Source organism: Pongo abelii, chromosome 5 (genome assembly GCF_028885655.2).
Source record: "Pongo abelii isolate AG06213 chromosome 5, NHGRI_mPonAbe1-v2.0_pri, whole genome shotgun sequence".
NCBI classification, from domain to species: Eukaryota; Metazoa; Chordata; class Mammalia; order Primates; family Hominidae; genus Pongo; species Pongo abelii.
This window is the reverse complement of record NC_071990.2, coordinates 39,046,899-39,066,166: the sequence shown is the minus strand read 5'-3', so window position 1 is coordinate 39,066,166 and position 19,268 is coordinate 39,046,899. Positions and strand designations below refer to the sequence as shown.

Sequence of the window (19,268 nt, the reverse complement as noted above, 5' to 3'; positions counted from 1 at the left end):
ATGAAGTAGGAAAGAGTTGGTTTCTTTAAAAAGATCACAAATCACTAAAACTGATAAATTTGAATATTTTTAAAACTCGGCAATGGAAAATGAAAATAAAGAAAATGAAAAGATAAGGCAAAACTGACAAAAGACATTTGTTATATTATCATCAATAATGTAATATACTAAGAATACTTATGAATTAATCCAATTCGATAGAAAAACAGGCCAAAAAAGGAACACAATTTTTTTTCTTTTTTTTTTTAATCATACTTTAAGTTCTGGGGTACACGCGCAGAACATGCAGGTTTGTTACATAGGTATACACCTGTTATGGTGGTTTGCTGCACCCATCAACTTGTCATCTACATTAGGTATTTCTTCTAATGCTATCCCTCCCCTATCCCCACACCCCCTGACAGGCCCTGGTGTGTGATGTTCCCCTCCCTGTGTCCATGTGTTCTCATTGTTTAACTCCCACTTATAGTGAGAACATGCAGTGTTTGGTTTTCTGCTCTTGTGTTAGTCTGCTGAGAATGATGGTTTCCAGTTTCGTCCATATCCCTGCAAAGGACATGAATTCATCCTTCTTTATGGCTGCATAGTATTCCATGGTATATATGTGCCACATTTTCTTTATCCAGTCTATCATTGATGGGCATTGGGTTGCTTCTAAGCCTTTGCTATTGTGAACATTGCCACAGTAAACATACGTGTGCATATGTCTTTCTTGGAGAATGATTTATAATTATTTGGGTATATACCCAGTAATGGGATTGCTGGGTCAAATAGTATTTCTGGTTCTAGATCCTTGAGGAATCGCCACACTAGTTGAACTAGGAACACAACTTTTAAGGAAGAGAAACAACAAATGGCCCATATACACAAGGAAGTATATTTAATCTCATCAGTAACCAGGAAAATGCAAACTAAAATCCTGATGAGATGCCATTTCACACCCTGTACGTTGGCAAGAATTTTTTAACCGAATAATACTGTCTGCAGGGATGAGGGGCCATGGGTACTCGCACTATGTGCTGCCTGGTAAAATGAGGCATGCACATACCTTAGGACCCACCAAACCCACTCTTAGCAGGTACAACAGGAGACAGGTACAAGATGCTCACAGAGGCTTTATTCCTGATAGCAAAAACTGAAGCAACCCAAATCACCATCACCAGCAGAATGGATAAACAGACTATGTATACTCCAACTACACAGAAGTGTAAAAAACTATACCCCATGGATGAATCTCAAAAACATTATACCAAGCGCAGTTCAAATACAGGCAAAATTAATTGATACTTGGATTGGGGATACAAAAACATAGTAAACTGTGAAGAAAACCAAGACAATGATAAACACCAAGTTCAGGATAGTGGTTACTTTTAGGTGAGAAGGGAGAAGACCCATGAGGGGACTGGTAGCCTTTTTTATCTCAGGCAGGGTGTTGGGAATATGGGTGTTCATTTAACTACAGTTCTTGCAGTATTACACAAATACTTTCATACGGTCTTTTAATGAATGCTATATTTTAAATTTTATAGTTTTTTTAATTAATAAATTTATAAGAGGTGCTATTCACATTATAATATAAGTATGATTACCAGACATGATTAGCATATTTTCAACTTGCCTTGCAACAAATATTCTTCTTTTCATTGTGTCCAGAGATAACCGTGTAGCTTTTTGAAGACTGTCTAGTAATTGATGAGAGAAAAAAGCAAAGACCTCTTTACACTCCTGTAATAAGAAATCAGATTAAATTTGGTATCTCTCCTCCAAAAAACCTCGAGCATCCCCAAAACAATGATACAATATTAGATGTGGCATGTGAAAGGCAACAAATAATAAACTATACAATTTCAATGATACTGTAGAAATAAATTCAGTCCTAAATTACTTGTCTGGTTTTTTTTAGACAAATAAGAATACATGAAAAATGTGTTTGCATAAACACCCTAGCAAACCAGAGGGACTTATTCAAAGACCAAAATTCACAAACAGTATGTTCAGAGTAATCCTGGCTTGCTCAATACTCAATTTTCACCTAACAAAATTGAAGCACTTTAAATGTGGTACATTTCTCAATGATTAACGGCATGGGCACAAGAAGATAACTAGTCTCCATCCTCAAGAAGCTCAGCTTGGTGGATAAATGTATTTTAAAATGTGCAATACTCAAATATATGAGATGAAAATTCCACCCTCTGGGACCGTGGTTTGACCCTCTCTCCACACCCTTCCTTCCCTTGGGAGAAGTAGCCAAGTTTATTGATCAGAGCACAGGACAGGTTTTGAGCCTGGTAGGCAGAGATGTGGGCCCATGTCTTGTTTACACAATGAGTCACACATCGGGGCAAGGCTCTGGTCATACTGTTCCTCACTGTTCTAGAACCCAGCCCCTCTGAGACTGGGTTGGTGAGGCAGAAGAGAGAGTAATAAGGCATGAACAAAGAGGAATATCAAGCTTTTCCACGTGGCAATGGGGCACAGTCAGGGCTGGTGAATTATCAAGCTAAAGCACAGATGAGACATAATCAGATTTTTATTATTATTATTATTTTTTGAGACAGAGTCTTGTTCTGTCGCCCAGGCTGGAGTGCAGTGGCGCGATCTCGGCTCACTGCAAGCTCTGCCTCCCGGGTTCACGCCATTCTCCTGCCTCACCCTCCTGAACATAATCAGATTTTTATGTTAGACCATTCTGGCAGCAATGTGGAGATGAATTTGCGAGGCAGAGGCTATTTAAGAGGTGACCACTAGCGCAGCTCCAGTGATCCCCCAGTTGGAGAGGTTCTGAGGGTACTCAGTCATGCTCTAAGGACTTCAGCCAGTGTCAAAAGGTAATGCAACTGGAAGACAGGCACTTCTGAGAGGGGAGTGCTCCAGTTGACACCTGCTGGTTGCTAACAGCTGCCTGGTGCATGGTACTGAGAAGAAGCCTAAACCCTGCAGAAATCTAGATGCTGCAGAAAAGTGTTTCCCAATTATCTGGCAATATCATCCTTGAGCAAGAAGGTGAAAGTGGAATAAATGTGTGCTGTTTATTTCTAAAACTGTATCAGATTGTGTAGAAGTGGGTAAAATAGAAAAAGAATGAAAAGAAGGTGGATATGAAGGATTAAAAGAAAACTGACCCGGGGAGGAGAAAGCAGGAATGAGTGCAAATGTGACAGTGACATTCAGAGTTCATGTATGACCAGAAGGGTGAGGACTAAGAAGGAAAAAGAAACCCCAGGCCCCCTTCTGAACCTTCATTCTCAACACATTTCAACTCAATGTGAAAATCTGCCTATCTAGGGCTTCTCCTGGGGGAGAGTCCAGAGTGGTCATCCATAATGCTAGTTTAAAATGCAGATCCCTGAGCCCCAAGTGAACCACAATCTGGACTTGCAATACAGATAACCATTAAACACAACAACTGAGAACAAAGTTCTCCATTCTGAGTCAAACCGATTGTTGCTCCAATCCCCGAAGTCACATTTACTATATGAGAAAACATGGTCAATCACAATGAGGGGAGGTGACTACATAAACTGTAATTGACAGAATCACATCAAAAGCTGTGATATTTGGGAAAACTTAAAGGATTGCCTGATCCTACAGTATAAAAATCGAAAATTATACTTTCTGGATTTTGTTAGAAATTAGATACAGATTGGTTGCAGAACTGCCTGGAAGAAGCACCGTATGGGGTTATCTATAATCCTATAAACCATAATTCTGTGAATTGCATGAAGTTGTTCCACAATAAATACCTTTTTAAATTCATCTTCTTTATCATTAGTATCAACCTCATTCACAATATTAGCTTCATAGTCATTGTTTTCACCCTCTTCTGTTTCACTTCCAAAAACAACGTGTTTCCGCTGTTCTATAGACAAAAGACAAAACAAAAATATAACATTTGACTTTTTAGCATTGTGTGTATTCTACATGGCCAAATCCTCTTAGGAAGCTCCTTTTTAAAAAGCTCTTACTTTTAAAACTGTTTTTTGAAAAATGTTTTTCGCATTTGTTCCTGTAGGAGTCATCCTTGAATTCAATTTAAATTATCCACCTCAATAGAATTGTCATTCTACTAAGAAATACACTCTGTAAATATACAATCTAGAATTCAGAAAAGTTTTAAGAGAGTTTTACCTATTATCTTTCTAAATTATCTGTTTATCTTTTGAGTTTTCTAACTTGACTGAAATGATATTTTTGTGTTTTTGACACTTGTGATGAAAACTAATTAAACTAAGTGGAAAAACTCTAAGAGGAAAGATGTGATGTGCATACTCATTCTAGGCTGAGGCTTTCTCATCCTCAGCACTACTGACATCTTGGGTGGGTCAATTCTTTGTTGCTGGGGGCTGTCCCGTAGGATGTTTAACAGCATCCCTGGCCCTTGGCCCTTATCCACCAGAAGCCAGTAGCAACACCCACCCCCTCCCCACCCCGCCCCCAACACACACACACACACACACACACACACACACACACACACACACACACACACGGTGTGACAACTGAAATGTCTCCAGACCTTGCCAAATATTCCCTTGGGGGCAAAATCCCTTCCAGTCCCATTAAGAACCATTGTTCCAGGCACAGTTTTTTTTTTCTCTCTCTCTCTCTCCTTGCTATGTCACTTTCATGGGATCTCTGCTTGACTGGAATGTTCTCCTCTCACTCTCTCCTTGCTATGTCACTTTCATGGGATCTCTGCTTGACTGGAATGTTCTCTCACTCCAAAGAGCCAGCTTCCCACAGATTCCCTACTTCAAATATGTTGGTAATTAGCTAATTAACTTCATCCCTGTAAGGCAGCGCCATCTCTCAGGTCTCCTTCGAGAGTCTGGGTGGCACACTCTGTGCCAGTGACCTACTCCTGGTGCAGTCAGTGGCTAGCCTTGCTCGAAGCCAGCCTCACACTACTTTCCTGAGCAGCAGCTGGGGAGAAGAGCAGGTGTATAGCAAACAGGGATCGTGACTGACAGGCACATCCCCTTACAATACTAACAAGTAAAACCTCCAACTACAAAGTTTTACCTAATCAGTTCTTATTTAGAGCTTGAAAACAAAACTTTAAAATGAAATATGTCTTTCTCTTCCAATTTATCCAAAGATTTGAGATATCTAGGACAGGACAATAATCTGAGCAAAGCTAAAAGTCCCGTGTTCTTAAACCATAATCTAGGAAGCAAAACACTCCCCTACTAGGGAATCTTTTCTTAAAATTCCCTGCCCCTGATAAAGGGGATTCAAATTCAACAGCTTCTCTCTCGGGATTATTAATAAAACTGAAACTATTAGAACTTATTGAGATAACAGGAAATTCAACAGGGTAAAAATTATTTCATCCACTTTAAATGATGCAGGCACCTTGTCATACAAATTTGCCTGAACAGATGTGATGAAGTAAGGAAGTTTCTCTTAGTCCCAGTCAAGCAAACTGAATGAAGGTTATGAGGGCGTGGGCAGAATCAAAAGTTAGGAGCCTTTTAGGGCATCCTTTAATCATGGGAGGGGGAATGGATGGTGGAGAATACATGCTTCTGTATCATGTTTTCTTCCTTGAGAGTGCACTCTTCAACTGGGTACCATTTATCTGTACCCAAACCCCAAAGATAGTTGTAAGTAGGAATTCATAGCTTACTCTACACAGAGAAGGATCTAGGAAAAGAAAAAAAAAAGTCTTAAAACATGGTTTCACCCAGATTAAGTTTTCCAGATTCAAGAAAATTATAGAATTTACCTTTTTCTGGTTCATTTTTCTCAAAAAAAAAAAAAAGTAAAATAAATCAAATAGTCAAAGTGACTTGATTAGAATGCTGCACCAGAAAAAAAAAAAATTGAGTTAGCATAGCAGGCCTGAGACTGCTATCCAGAGGAAGGCCAACTTGCAACGATGGACTGGGGTTGGGAACTTGGATTTGAGAGGGGTTCCCACCATTCCCGAACTAACAAAAAGAACTCTCTGGGCTTAAACTGTTGGTACAAACAATGTGATTTATGCTGAACACCTTCTTTGCTTCTGGGGAAGGGAGGGTCTGGAATTCAGTACCTGCTAAGCAGAAGGTGCTTACATAAGAACGAATCTGTAGATCTTGTAATTCAAACATAGTAACGAGAAAAGTTACCTGACTGTTTTGCTACTTTCCCAGTATATTTCACTTCATAAATCTGCTCAAATATTGATATAAGTTCTCTGACAGCTTCTTCTACATGCTTACTTTTGCAGTTTAGAATGTCAGCCCATTCTTTTGTGTATGTCTGTTAAATAAAGAAATGACTATTATTTTCCAGATACTTAAAAGTAACACTGTGAAAATTAGTCCTATGACTTTAATTTACAAAACTATAATTAACTTCACTTGAAAAAAAAAGCTAGAGATAGCTGAAAATGGCACAATGCTTCAGATTCAAAACTGTCAATGGCTAAAAGCATAGCTGCTAAGGCCCAAAGAACAGCATAAAGATGAAAAAGTCCATCTTTGACCTATCCCTGACTCAATCACACATAGAAATCTACCTTGATATTCATATGGGTGAGAAGAAAGAAGGCTGAAGGGGTGGAGAGAAGATGATGTCAGAAGTTGAAAATGAGATGTGGTTTCAAAAGAAGACAATCCAGAGTATTGGTTTGGAGAGTTAAATAAGATAAAGCTTTTAATTGAGCATGGTGTTGTACAACAGGCATCAATTTAAGAGCTTTACACATATTAACTCATTTAGTTAAACACTGATCTTGGGATGAGTAATGGGGTGAGTAATATTATGTTCCCCATTTCACAGCAGAGAAAACTGAGGCTCAGAAAGAATAAGAAATTTTCCTAGGTCACACAGTAGTTGGAAAAACTATTTGAAATCAGTTTTGTCTGATTCAAAATGCCTGCACTTTGTCTTTCTAAACTCTTCTACTAGCAAATGCCTTAGGAAGAAGTTGAGAACTAGTCAAATTCAGAAAAGAAAACTAGTTTATAAAGTTCAATAAGTCTTTTGACATGCCCACAAAATACACTCATTTTAGGACATAGAAAAGTAGTTGGATGCAGTGTCTCATGCCTATAATCCCAGCTACTCAGGAGGCTGAAGCAAGAGGATTGCTCATGCCTAGGAGTTCAAGGCTGCAGGAGCCATGATCACGCCACTGCACTCCAGCCTGGGTGACAGCACAAGACCTCACCTCTAAAAAAAAAAGTAAAAGTAAATCAGGGCCGGGTGCAGTGGATCATACCTGTAATCCTAACCCTTTTGGAGGCTGAGGATGGAAGATTGCTTGAGCCCAGGAATTTGAGAACAGCCTGGGCAACATAGCAAGACCCCATCTCTACAATAAATTTTTTAGAATTTTGCCAGGCATGGTGGTGCGTGCCTGTGGTCCCACCTACTCAGGAGGTTGAGGCAAGAGGATTGTTTGAGCCCAAGAGGCAGCAGTGAGCCATGTTCACTGCATTCCAGCCTGGGCAACAGAGCAAGATTCTGTCTCAAAAAAAATGTAAATAGGAGCAGCCACTTTGGGCCTTCAAGAATACTACTGCAGAGAATCCCAAGTCTGTCCATGCAAACTTCTCTCCAGAAAAGCCTTGAGAAGTCCCATATTCCCCATGTTTTGCCCCCATGTGTTATGTGTTCCTTTCTTGACCGTCTAATCTGTATCTGAATGCATTCTCATCATTTTTTAGTCCCAGGAGACATGGTGTCCCTCCTTCTATCCAAAGATACTCTGTGATCCTCTCCACACCCGCCGACTCTTCTGACCTTGCTCCATCATTCATTCAGTTTGTCCTTTTCAATTTATTCAATGCAGTGCTAAACATTGGAATGGTAATGGAGGCTGGAAGCCACTTCAGTCTAACAGGGAAAATAAGTGTTAAGCAAGTAGACAATTCTAGCTGATCATGGCAGATTGGACATATGTGTTTATACATCCCAGCTTTGAAATCCCCTCAGGAACCAGACACACTAATTCACTTGGCAGAATGAACACACATGTTTATCTTGGCATCCCCATGATATATCCAGAAACCTCGACAAAATAACATACAGTAATCTTTTGAAAAGAATATACCCACAAAACAAATGGGAGAATGTCATATAAATTTTTCCATATGTTTCCAATACCATATAATAGTAAAGTTAATGGGATTAACAACTGGTACTGGGACAACTGAATATCCACTTGCAAAAGAATGAAATGGAAACTTCTCCTTACACCATACAAACAGATTAACTCATAATGGATCACAGACCTAAAATTTCAGAACTAAAACTAAAAAATACTCTTAGAGGAAAATATAGGCATAAATCTTCATGACCTTGGATTAGGCAAAGTTATCTTAGATGTGACACCAAAAGCAGAACAACAAAAGAAAAAAACTGATAAATTAGACTTCACCAAAATTAAAAACTTTTGTGCATCAAAGAACACCATAAAGAAATTGAAAAGAAAACCCAAAGACTGGGAGAAAAAAAATTGTAAATCATATATCTGATAAGGAACTCGTATCTATAAAACATTATTACAACTCAAAAATAAAAAGACAAATATCCAATTTTAAAATGAGCAAATGATCTGAATACCTGCTTCTGAAGGAAAGCATACAAAAGGTTAATAAGCACAGGAGGCAGGGCATGGTGGCTCATGTCTGTAATCCCAGCACTTTGGGAGGCACTTGAGGGGGAGGCAGGTCATTTGAGGTCAGGGGTTAGAGCCCAGCCTGGCCAACATGGCGAAACCCCCTCTCTACTAAAAATACAAACATTAACCGGGCATGGTGGCACATGCCTGTAATTCCAGCTACTTGGTAGGCTGAGGCAGGAGAATCGCTTGAACCCAAGAGGCAGAGGTTGCAGTGAGCCAAGATGGCGCCACTGCACTCCAGCCTGAGGGACAGAGTGACACCCTGTCTCAAAAACATAAAAATAAGCACATGAAAGATGCTCAACATCACTAGCTAATAGGGAAACATTTGTCAAAACCACCCTGAGATACCACTTCACACTCAACAGGACAAAGTTATCTTTGTCATCAAAAAGACAAATAATAGCAAGTATTGGCAAGGATGTAGAGCAATTGGAACCCTCATACATGCTGGTGGGAATGAAAAATCATACAGTCACTTTGGAAAGCATCCTGGCAGTTCTTCAAAGAGTATAACATGGAGCTGGGAGCCAGTAATCCCATTCCTAGGTATACATACCCAAGAGAAATGAAAACTTAAGTCCACACACACACACAAAAAAATGGACACTTATGTTTGCAGCAGCATTCTTTATAGTAGCCAAAAAGTGGAAACAACCCAAATGTCCATCAACTGGTGAATGGATAGATAAAATGTGGCATAACCATACAATAGAATATTATTCAGCAATAAAAAGAAATGAAGTTTTGTGAGACAGGGGGATCACTTGAGCCTTGGAATTAGAGGCTGCAGTGAGCCATATTCACACTACTGCATTCCAGCCTGGGTGACAGGGCAAGATCTCGTTGTTTCTTTAAAAAGAAAAAAAAGAAATTAAGTTCTGATATATAGGCTACTATGAATAAATTTTGAAAACACTCCACTAAGAGAAAGAAGCTAGTCACAAAAGAACATATATTGTATAATTCCATTTGTATGAAATGTCCAGAATAGGCATGTCTATAGAGGCAGAAAGGAAATTTGGGGTTGCCTCGGGGCTGGGAGGGTTGAGAGGAAATGGAGAATGACTAATGAGGACGGGTTTCTTTTGGGTGATGAAGATGTTCTAAATTGATTGCAGTGATGGTTGTGCAACTCTGTGAATATACTGAAAAGCATTGAGATGTACACTTTAAATAGGTGAATTGTATGGTATGTGAATTTTATCTCAATAAGGCTGCTAAAAAACAACAATTCGTGCCAGAAATAATTTGAGCCAGAAATTGGGGAAAGACAAATTAATGGGAGATGGGAAAGTGAAGACAGCATGTGCGAGCATTTGGAGAAGTCTGGTTGTAAATGAGAAGCAAAGGAAGAAGTGGGAAAGTGTCTGTTGGCAAGGAAAGCATGAGAGCATATTACACCGCTAGAGAGAAGGACCCAGTAGAGAGGACAATGCTGAAGATACAGGAGAAAGGAAAACTGGCGGAACAAGGTCACCGAGAAGACAGGTAGGCATGGAATCAACAGCTCATTTGGAGGACCTCAGTTTTGAAGAGAGGTGGAAACTTTCTCCATAGAACCCAAAGGAAGGAAAATTGGATGCAGCAGCAGTCAGCAATGTGCCAAGAGCTCTGATTGTGGAAATTATTTACATGATTTTAATTATGAATAATCCCTGTCACTCCATCAAAGCCATATTGCCAGACACTCCATGTCCTGCCAACCATTCTCTACTTTTCTCTGCCACGCCCTACGTTGTGGGACTCCCTCATTCTCTGATTTCCAGTTGGGTTTAACCCAAGAGAAGGCACCAAGAGAAGACAGGAGAGCTATAGGAGAGAGAAGGTGGGGTATTTCTTTCCCATTCCCTCCTTGCTTGGAGGTTGCATCTCTGGTAGAGCCCTGCCACATGGCTTCAGCTTTTACTAGGCTCTGAAAGCACAATTTTCTTCCCTGGTCCCTTCAACCCTAGTGGTGGTGATGACTTCCCACCACTGGGACTCCTGCGGTATCTCACCCTGCTGGGATCTTCACTGATACTGTCCCATATACAATCCCTGTGCCTCAACTCCATCCCTGTGTCTGAACTCTGATCAAAGAACACGTGCAAAACAAACTTCATTAATCCTTGCTGAATTGGGCCACTTCAGATAATCACAACGACCCACACTGCCATCATTACCAAAGCTAAGAAACTTAGACGTACACATTCCACTGCGCAGATGTCCTGTGTCAGCTGGCAACCCAATGGCTCAGCCACCTTCCTCTTATGTTCAACAAGTGGCAAAATAATGTCACTGCAAATACTACCTCTATAACACGTCATGAACAGTTGAGGCCACACAAAGTAAAGCATCCTGTCCTAATAAGGACTCCATCTCTTCTTGAGAAGACTCGCTAGTCCTTGAGGACTAAGACCATTCTTAAAACTCAGTAAGAAACAGACTGAATACTAAAGAAGTGCCTTACGGGCACGCCAGGGACTAGGAAACAGTTATATTGATTTTTTAATTTTGTTTTAATTAAGATATAATCCACATTCTACAAAACTAACCTTGTGAAGTGTGTAACTTACTGGTTTTTAGTATATTCACAGACTTGTGCAATCATGACCACTATCTAATTCCATAATATTCTCATCACCTCAGAAAGCATCCCTATACCAATTAGCAGTCACCCCATTTCCCCGTCTCCACAGCTCTGGCAACCACTAATGTGTTTTTGTCTCTATAGAGCCAAGTTGATTTTTTTTTCTTTTTTTTGAGACAGAGTCTCGCTCTGTGGCCCAGGCTGGAGTGGACACGGTCTCGGCTCACTGCAACCTCCGCCTCCCAGGTTCAAGCGATTCTCCTGCCTCAGCCTCCCAAGTAGCTGGTGTAATGCTAAAGGTTTTTGCCTTAGCCAAGCCAAAGAATTGGCGTGGCGGCTGCGAGTGATGGAGACACGGACTAAGAGAAAAAAAAGCTGTAGGCTTTATTGAGCGGAGTGACAGTACAAAGCTTCCACAGCGTGGAAGGGGTCTTGAGCAGGTAGCCAGTGTTATATTCTTTGATCACTTTTTAAACTTTTTAAGGCGGGAAATATGTGCGGCAGGGAGATGTTACTAGAGCGAGAAACAAAGACAATTAACATGTCTTAGATCTTGAGGAAAACCTGAATTCCAACTTAGGTTTCATCTACTTTATGACTTTGCAGCAGCATAGTAAAGGAGACAGGATCTCACAGTATTTTTACAAGGAATTGGAATTGGAAGCATGGATAAGGTCTGCTGGTCACAGACAAATGGGCAATTAACATTCCTTTTAGTTTCAGGGGAGGGGAAAGGGAGAGAGGGAGAGAGGACACAGGGAAGCTTACAGCAAAATTTTCGCTGTTTATAGCTTTCTTGGGGAAGAAAACATGCACAAATCCTGGTGTTAGGAATATTTTAAGCATATATCTTCCTTGTTATTTATCTAGGACTAAAGTAAGGCTTGAGGCAGGAAATGAGTGAGTTTCACAGCTTTCTGAGCCTTTACTCGACTTAAGAAGCCTAGCTGGCCACTCCTTTCACTGGGATTACAGGCATGCACCACCACCGCCCCCCCGCTAATTTTTGTATTTTTAGTAGAGATGGGGTTTTGCCATGTTGGCCAGGCTGGTGTCAAACTCCTCAGCTCAAATGATCCACCTGCCTTGGCCTCCCAAAGTGCTGGGATTACAGGCATGAGTCACTGCGTCCAGCCCCAAGTTGATTTTGTTGACAGAATTGCTAATACTCATTAATTATTTAACAGTGTTTAACTTGGATCATCACATTTCCTTGATTTTCTATTCCATTGCTACATCTATCGAGACAAAAGTTATCAGTTAGGCTCCAGTCAGGAAAACGGAAGACACACCAGCTATTGTAACAAATAAAATTAGAGAATTTAATATGGAGGATGGCTTAAACACAGTTAAAGTGCAGCAGGACAAGCCACAGACAAGAACCCCTCAGACACCGAGTTGTGGAGGGAAAGGGCTTTATTCAAACCGGGAGCATCGGCGGGCTCACGTCTCCAAAAACCGAGCTCCCAGAGTGAGCAATTCCTGTCCCTTTTAAGGGCTTACAACTCTAAGCGGGTCCCCATGAGAGGATTGTGATCGACTGAACAAGCAGTGGGTACGTGACCGCGGGCTGCATGCACCCGTAATCAGAACAGAACAGAACAGGACAGGGATTTTCACAATGCTTTTCCATACAATGTCTGGAATCTATAGATAACATAACCAGTTAGGTCAGGGGTCGATCTTTAACTACCAGGCCCAGGGTATGGTGCACGCTGTCTGCCTGTGGATTTCATTTCTGCCTTTTAGTTTTTACTTCTTTCTTTGGAGGCAGAAATTGGGCATAAGACAATATGAGGGGTGGTCTCCTCCCTTAAAAGGACCCAAAATGCTTACAGGGACACTGACGGCACACAGAGATATAACAGTTACAGCAGGAAGAAGCTAGCATCCCTAGGACTTGGGATGAGGATGGAGTTATTAGAACCTGGAGCAGAGAAGTGAGGGGGCTGCCCAGCCGGCACTGCTACCTCAGGAGCTCAGAGAGGGACCTCATGATGCTGGTACCGTGAAAGGCACACGGGGCTAGCTCTGGAAGGGCTGGGAAAGCCAGGCCTGTGACTAAGTGCTGTTGCCAGAGTGAAGAGTTGTTGTGGGTGCAGTAGTGTCAGGAACAGGAGGCAAATCAGGAAAGAGCAAGTCCCTTCTCCCTCTTCCAGCATCCTTCTAGCACACCCATTGGCAAATCCTAAAAGGAACCCAGCTTTCCAAGGAGGAAAGTACTATCAGCCGTAGGATCACAGGACAGAAAGAACAACTGGAAACTAACAGAAGAAAGCTTTTTAATAATTCACATAATCTGTCCTAAACCACCCTTGGATGCGCCAAGACAAGGAACACTGCCTTGACTGCAAATAGCCCTGGTTTTCAAATATGATCTGAAACGACAGTTTGGCCCAAACCAACTTTGTCTCAAAAAATTAGTGTTACATATATTGTGTTTCCAAAACTGATTGCAGTCAGGAGTGTGATACAACTTGCCCTGTCATTACAAATCATACTCTGGCTTCACTATAATGGCCACTTGCTGGTAGATTTGTGAGTTACTAGATCTTAGATCTTAGATCTAACTGTTACTAGATCTTAGATCTAACTGTTACTAGATCTTAGATCACTCCAGGGCAAGTGGCTGGGCATACTGCTTGACAAGCGTGCTCTTCAGAATTCTGCCTCCTGCATCTTGACTTACATGCTTTTTTTTTTTTTTTTTTTTTGAGACGGAGTCTTGCTCTGTCACCCAGGCTGGAGTGCAGTGGTGTGATCTCGGCTCACTGCAAGCTCCATCTCCTGGGTTCACGCCATTCTCCTGCCTCAGCCTCCCAAGTAGCTGGGACTACAGGCACCCGCCACCACGCCTGGCTAATTTTTTTGTATTTTTAGTAGAGACGGGGTTTCACTGTGTTAGCCAGGATGGTCTCGATCTCCTGACCTCGTGATCTGCCCACCTCGGCCTCCCAAAGTGCTGGGATTACAGGCATGAGGCACCATGCCTGGCAACTTACACTCTTGAGTCTTAGCACTACCACTGGATAATTATTGTATAATTGGTAGAGAGTTTTAGTTTGAGATGATGAAAAAGTTTTGGAAATAGATCACTGTGATGGTTATACAACATTGTGAATGTACCTAATGCCACTAAATTGTACTTAAAATGGTTAAAATGGTAAATGCTATGTTAGTATATTTTATCACAATAAAAAAGTTGCCAGCCAAAACAAAGAGTGGGGAGTGGGAAATGATTTTTAAAACTTAAAGAGACATTTCAATGAAATGTAATGCATGAACTTGTCTGGCTCCTAGTTCAGAGACAAACTCTAAAAAGACAATTTCTATTAAAGCTAAATATATTCATAATCTATGACTCGACAATTTCCCTTTGGGGTATGTTCCACCAAATTAGTGCTTAAGTCCACAAAAAAAAATTTACAAGAATGCTTAGTGTATAACCAAAAGCTATAAACAATCTAAATTCCCTCAAGAGTAGAATGAACAAATAAACTATACTAAATCCATATTATGTAACTATACAGCAATGAGAAGTTGAAACGAAAGAACGAATGTGTCACAACTGCAAAGATGAATCTCACACATATAACACTGAGCAAAAGAAGTCAGAAATAGAGAATATATGCTGCACCATTCCATTTGTATGAAGTTCAAAAACAGGCGAAACTAATATACAGTGATAGAAGTCAAATGGTGATTACTTTTAGGGGTGGGAAGGAGGTGTTACTGGCTGGAGTAAAGCACAAAAGAATCATTTGGGATACAGAAAGTGTTCCATATCTTGATCATGGAGATAGTTACAAGGGTATATCATATGTAAACATTCATTGAATGGTGCACTTAAAATTTGTGCACTTTTCTGAGTATATGTTATATCTCAATTTTTTTAAAGCATAGAAACTAAAATAAAAAGCAACCTGAAACCATAGCTTCTACGGGCTTTGTTTTTTCATAACCAAAAAAAAAAAAAAATTAAGGCCTTGGATCCCTCACAAGGATGAAAGGCTGGACATGAGACCTACCCCATCCCTACCCTTGCTTAATATCAGGTGAATCAAGGGCTAGGCCCTCAGGGAAAGAGTGGACTAGAAAGGAAAGTCAGCTACCTTGGTTGAGGCTCTGGGCTGGCGGGGAGCAAATTCTCCCTTGGAAATTTACAACTAGCTTACTCTTACATAGGTTTGGGGCTTGAGTTTATACAATCTATGAAGTTTTGGAAATTCTGTCCTCAGAAACTAACATAAAGTTGTCCCAACTTGGTAAAACTCCTAGGCACCACATAGAAATAAATAAAAAGAAACAGGTTCTCAACCAAGGCTGTCCAGCATTCCCACAAATAGATGTGTGTGCATTAGCTCCCAATCCAAAACTGTAAAAAACAGGAAGAAACAAGCCACTCTGGGCAAGAGTTGGTAGAAACAGCACAGAGCAGAATTAGACTCCCCCATTTTTTTCAGATAGTGAAATTATGTTGTAAAATACAAAATATTTTTTAATGTCTAAAGAAAAATAGAATAAAAACATGAGAAAAAGATTACAGATATTTGAAAAAGAATATAAAATAACATCTAGAAATAGATAAGTCAATAAATTTTACAAAGAGGGCAGGGAGTAGAAGTATTTCCAAAAATATTAATAGTTACAATTAATGTAAATAGGTCAAAATTACCAGTTTTTTAAAAATAGACTTTCAGAATAGATTAAAAATAAAACACAGTTAAATGTTCTTTACGAGAATCTAAAATAGGAGAAGCCAAAAAGGATGAAAGTCATAAAATGGAAAAAGACACATCTGAAAAATAGTAACCTGAAAAAAGCTGGTATAATTACATCAATATCAAACAAAATAAAACTTAAGGATAAAAAACTTAATCAATAATGATAGAGGAACAACCAATCCAGAAAATATAATCATCTTAAACTTGAACACACCAAGAACAGGATGTTAAAATGGGTCATCTCATGGGCAAGGTGGCTCACACTTATAATCCCAGCACTTTGGGAGGATGAGGTAGGAGAATCACAAAAACCCAGGAATTCTAGTCTGCAGTGAGCCATGATCTTGCCACTGCACTCCAGGCTGGGTGGCAGACCTCATCTCAAAAAACTAAATTAATTAACTAATTTAATGTAATGGGTTGTTTAGTGTTGTCTCAGTTACAGTCAAGACCCCAAAACTGAGAACAAATAATTTTAAGTCTGGGCATGGTGGCTCACACCTGTAATCCCAGCACTTTGGGAGGCCAAAGTGGGTGGATTGCTTGAGTTCAGGAGTTCAAGACCAGCCTGGGTAACATGGTGAAATCCTGTCTCTACAAAAAAAATTTTTTTAATTAGCAAGTTGTGGTGGTAGGCACCTGTAATCTCAGCTACTTGGGAGGCTGAAATGGGAAGATCACTTGAGCCCAGGAGGTCAAAGCTGCAGTGAGCCATGACCACACCACTGCAGAACAACTTGGGTGACAGAGCAAGACTCTGTCTCAAAAAAAGAAAGAAAGAGTTCTGTTCAAGACATAAATGTATGTCTTGAATTTATAAGAGAGGTTGTGGGCCTTGAAAATGTTTAGACAGAGTTCCTGTCTTTGTACTTTTGAGTCAATGGAAGATAAATAGGTATCCAAATAGTTTCAACATAACACAATGCTGAAGAGGTTAGATTTTATCCAGCAAGGAATATGTGTCACTGCCAAGAAGGATTTAAGCTGGGGCATTTCACAATCAGATTTGTTGGCAATGTGGATGGATGTATCAGGGCAAACATGGAAGCAGCGAGACTAGTTGGATCACAAAATGAATTGCTGAAGTCAAAATGAGCAGTAAGGGCCTGACCTAGAAAGGGAAAGAACAGGCTGAAATTCAAGCAAAATCTGAGCAAGAAAAAAATCCTAGGCTAGGAGTGGTGGCACATGCCTGTAATCCCAGCACTTTGGGAGGCTGAGGCCGTGGATCACCTGAGGTCGGGAGTTCAAGACCAGCCTGGCCAACATGGCAAAACCCCATCTCTACTAAAAATACAAAAATTAGCTGGGCGTGGTGGTACACGCCTGTAATCCCAGCTACTTGGGAGGCTGAGGCAGGAGAATCACTTGAACCTGGGAGGCAGAGGTTGCAGTGAGCCAAGATCGCACCATTGCACTCCAGCCTGGGCAACAAGAGTGAAACTTCATCTTAAAAAAAAAAAAAAAAAAAAAAAAAAAAAGTCCTGGCTAAGCCTCTCAGGACTGGCTGGATATAGGAAATGAAGGAGTGAGGAAAGAAGTCCAGATGATTCCCAGGTTTCTGAGTGACTTAGAGGGAAAGTATGTTGGAGTTAAAGCCATGAGAAAGATGGTATGACCCTGGTAGCCATGCACAGTGGAAGAAGAGCTGTGAACCACTTACAGAGCCCCACGAAACACCAGCATTAGGCTGAGGATATCAACAAAATGTTAGTCTAGGGTGTAGCCAGGGCTCTTGCTGTTGAAGGCATGAAAGTCCTTGGAGTACAGACTGTCCACAAAAAAAAAAAAAAAGTCTAAATGCTACTGACCCAGGTTTCTACTTTTAGACTGAAATTTCTCATTTTAGGTTTATAGGCTAATATTTTTGTGATTCTAATTTAATGAACAAATGCATACCTCATTGAGGGTCAACATATCTTCTACTTTGGTAGCACCACTTTCAGGCAGAGAAATCAACACAGTTTTGGCTATCTCCTTCAGAACTGTATCAATATGCATTTCACACAAGTCACTGATCTACAAGGAAGAAAAATGTAAGAAAAAAAAACTCTTCTATCCTTTAGAGCTAGGTTTTCATCCAAAAGAGGCTTGAGTTATAAATTAATTTAGAAGGCTAAATGTAGAAACTTGCATCTTGAGCCAAGGATAATTTGGTGAACATTTTAGGAAGACATCTGCAAAGAAAGCTTGACATAAAACTAAATTTTTCTTGAGCAATAACATGTGCCATAACCTTATTTGTGTTATCTCCTTTAATCCTGATTCCAGCACAGGAGGCATTGATATTCCAGTTTTACAACTAAAGACACCAAGGCTCTGAGAAGTAAAGCAACCTTGGAAGGAACACATAGCTAGTAACAGGCAGAGAACCCTACCCAGGCTTATCTAACTCCAAAGCCTCTGAGTTTGTGTATTACACCATGCTGCCATGATACACAGACCAGCACATCTAAAATGACAGGCTTGTTCTATGTAGCCAACATGTCAGAAATCAATAGACAATCTTCAATTTGATGATCATCTCATCTAGTTAATATTAAATGCATTAATATTAATATTTAAGCACTCTCCTCTGCCACTTTTGACGGTCTATAATTACCCCATATTCTAAGCTACAGTGTGAAGTTGAACCATCATTTCAACATATTAGACGCAAGGTAATTCAGGGATAAGAATAAAGCAAACTTAAATGAAGACCCCAATCCAGTAAAAGAAATATAAAGCTTTTTTTTTTTTGAGACGGAGTCTTGCCCTGTCACCCAGGCTGGAGTGCAATGGCATGATCTCGGCTCACTGCAACCTCCGCTTCCCGGGTTCAAACGATTCTCTTGCCTCAGCCTCCCGAGTAGCTGGGATTACAGGTGCCCGCCACCATGTCCAGCTAATTTTTGTATTTTTAGTAGAGACGGGGTTTCACCATGTTGGCCAGGCTGGTCTCAAACTCCTGACCTCGTGATCCACCCACCTTGGCCTCCCAAAGTGCTGGGATTACAGGTGTGAGCCACTGTGCCCAGCCCAAAGCATGATATTTTAAACCTAATGGATGTCCTTTTAGTTAAAAGTCATACCCTTTAAAGAGCTTTCATAATAATCAAACTATTACTTATATCCTGAGTATATATGTTGATAGCTTTTTAAATGTATAGATCATACCTTCTTTAAAAGTTGATTGAACATATCCAAAACTAATTCAACTTCTTGAAAGAAGCTTTCCAGTGTTAAAGACGACCATGTTAACACTGTGAGTCCTTGCCTCAACACAGATTCCACCTAGAAACGGTAAAAACACAACTGTTTCTATTATTAACAAGAACATCTGCACTTATAGAAGAGGATTTATCACCTGCAAATA

General features: G+C 40.3%; 1 protein-coding gene across 1 annotated transcript in view; it reads right to left on the bottom strand.

Moving 5' to 3' along the window:
- The window catches only part of DNAH8 (dynein axonemal heavy chain 8), a 393,081-nt gene that overhangs the window by 221,168 nt on the left and 152,645 nt on the right, over window positions 1–19,268 (bottom strand). Inside the window, exons 20-24 of the mRNA XM_063724765.1 lie at window positions 19,070–19,186; window positions 17,813–17,932; window positions 6,114–6,246; window positions 3,744–3,859; window positions 1,619–1,725 (exon numbers count right to left, since the gene is read on the bottom strand). Of these exons, the coding sequence (XP_063580835.1) occupies window positions 1,619–1,725; window positions 3,744–3,859; window positions 6,114–6,246; window positions 17,813–17,932; window positions 19,070–19,186 (593 nt within the window). The remainder of the gene's footprint in view (window positions 1–1,618; window positions 1,726–3,743; window positions 3,860–6,113; window positions 6,247–17,812; window positions 17,933–19,069; window positions 19,187–19,268) is intronic.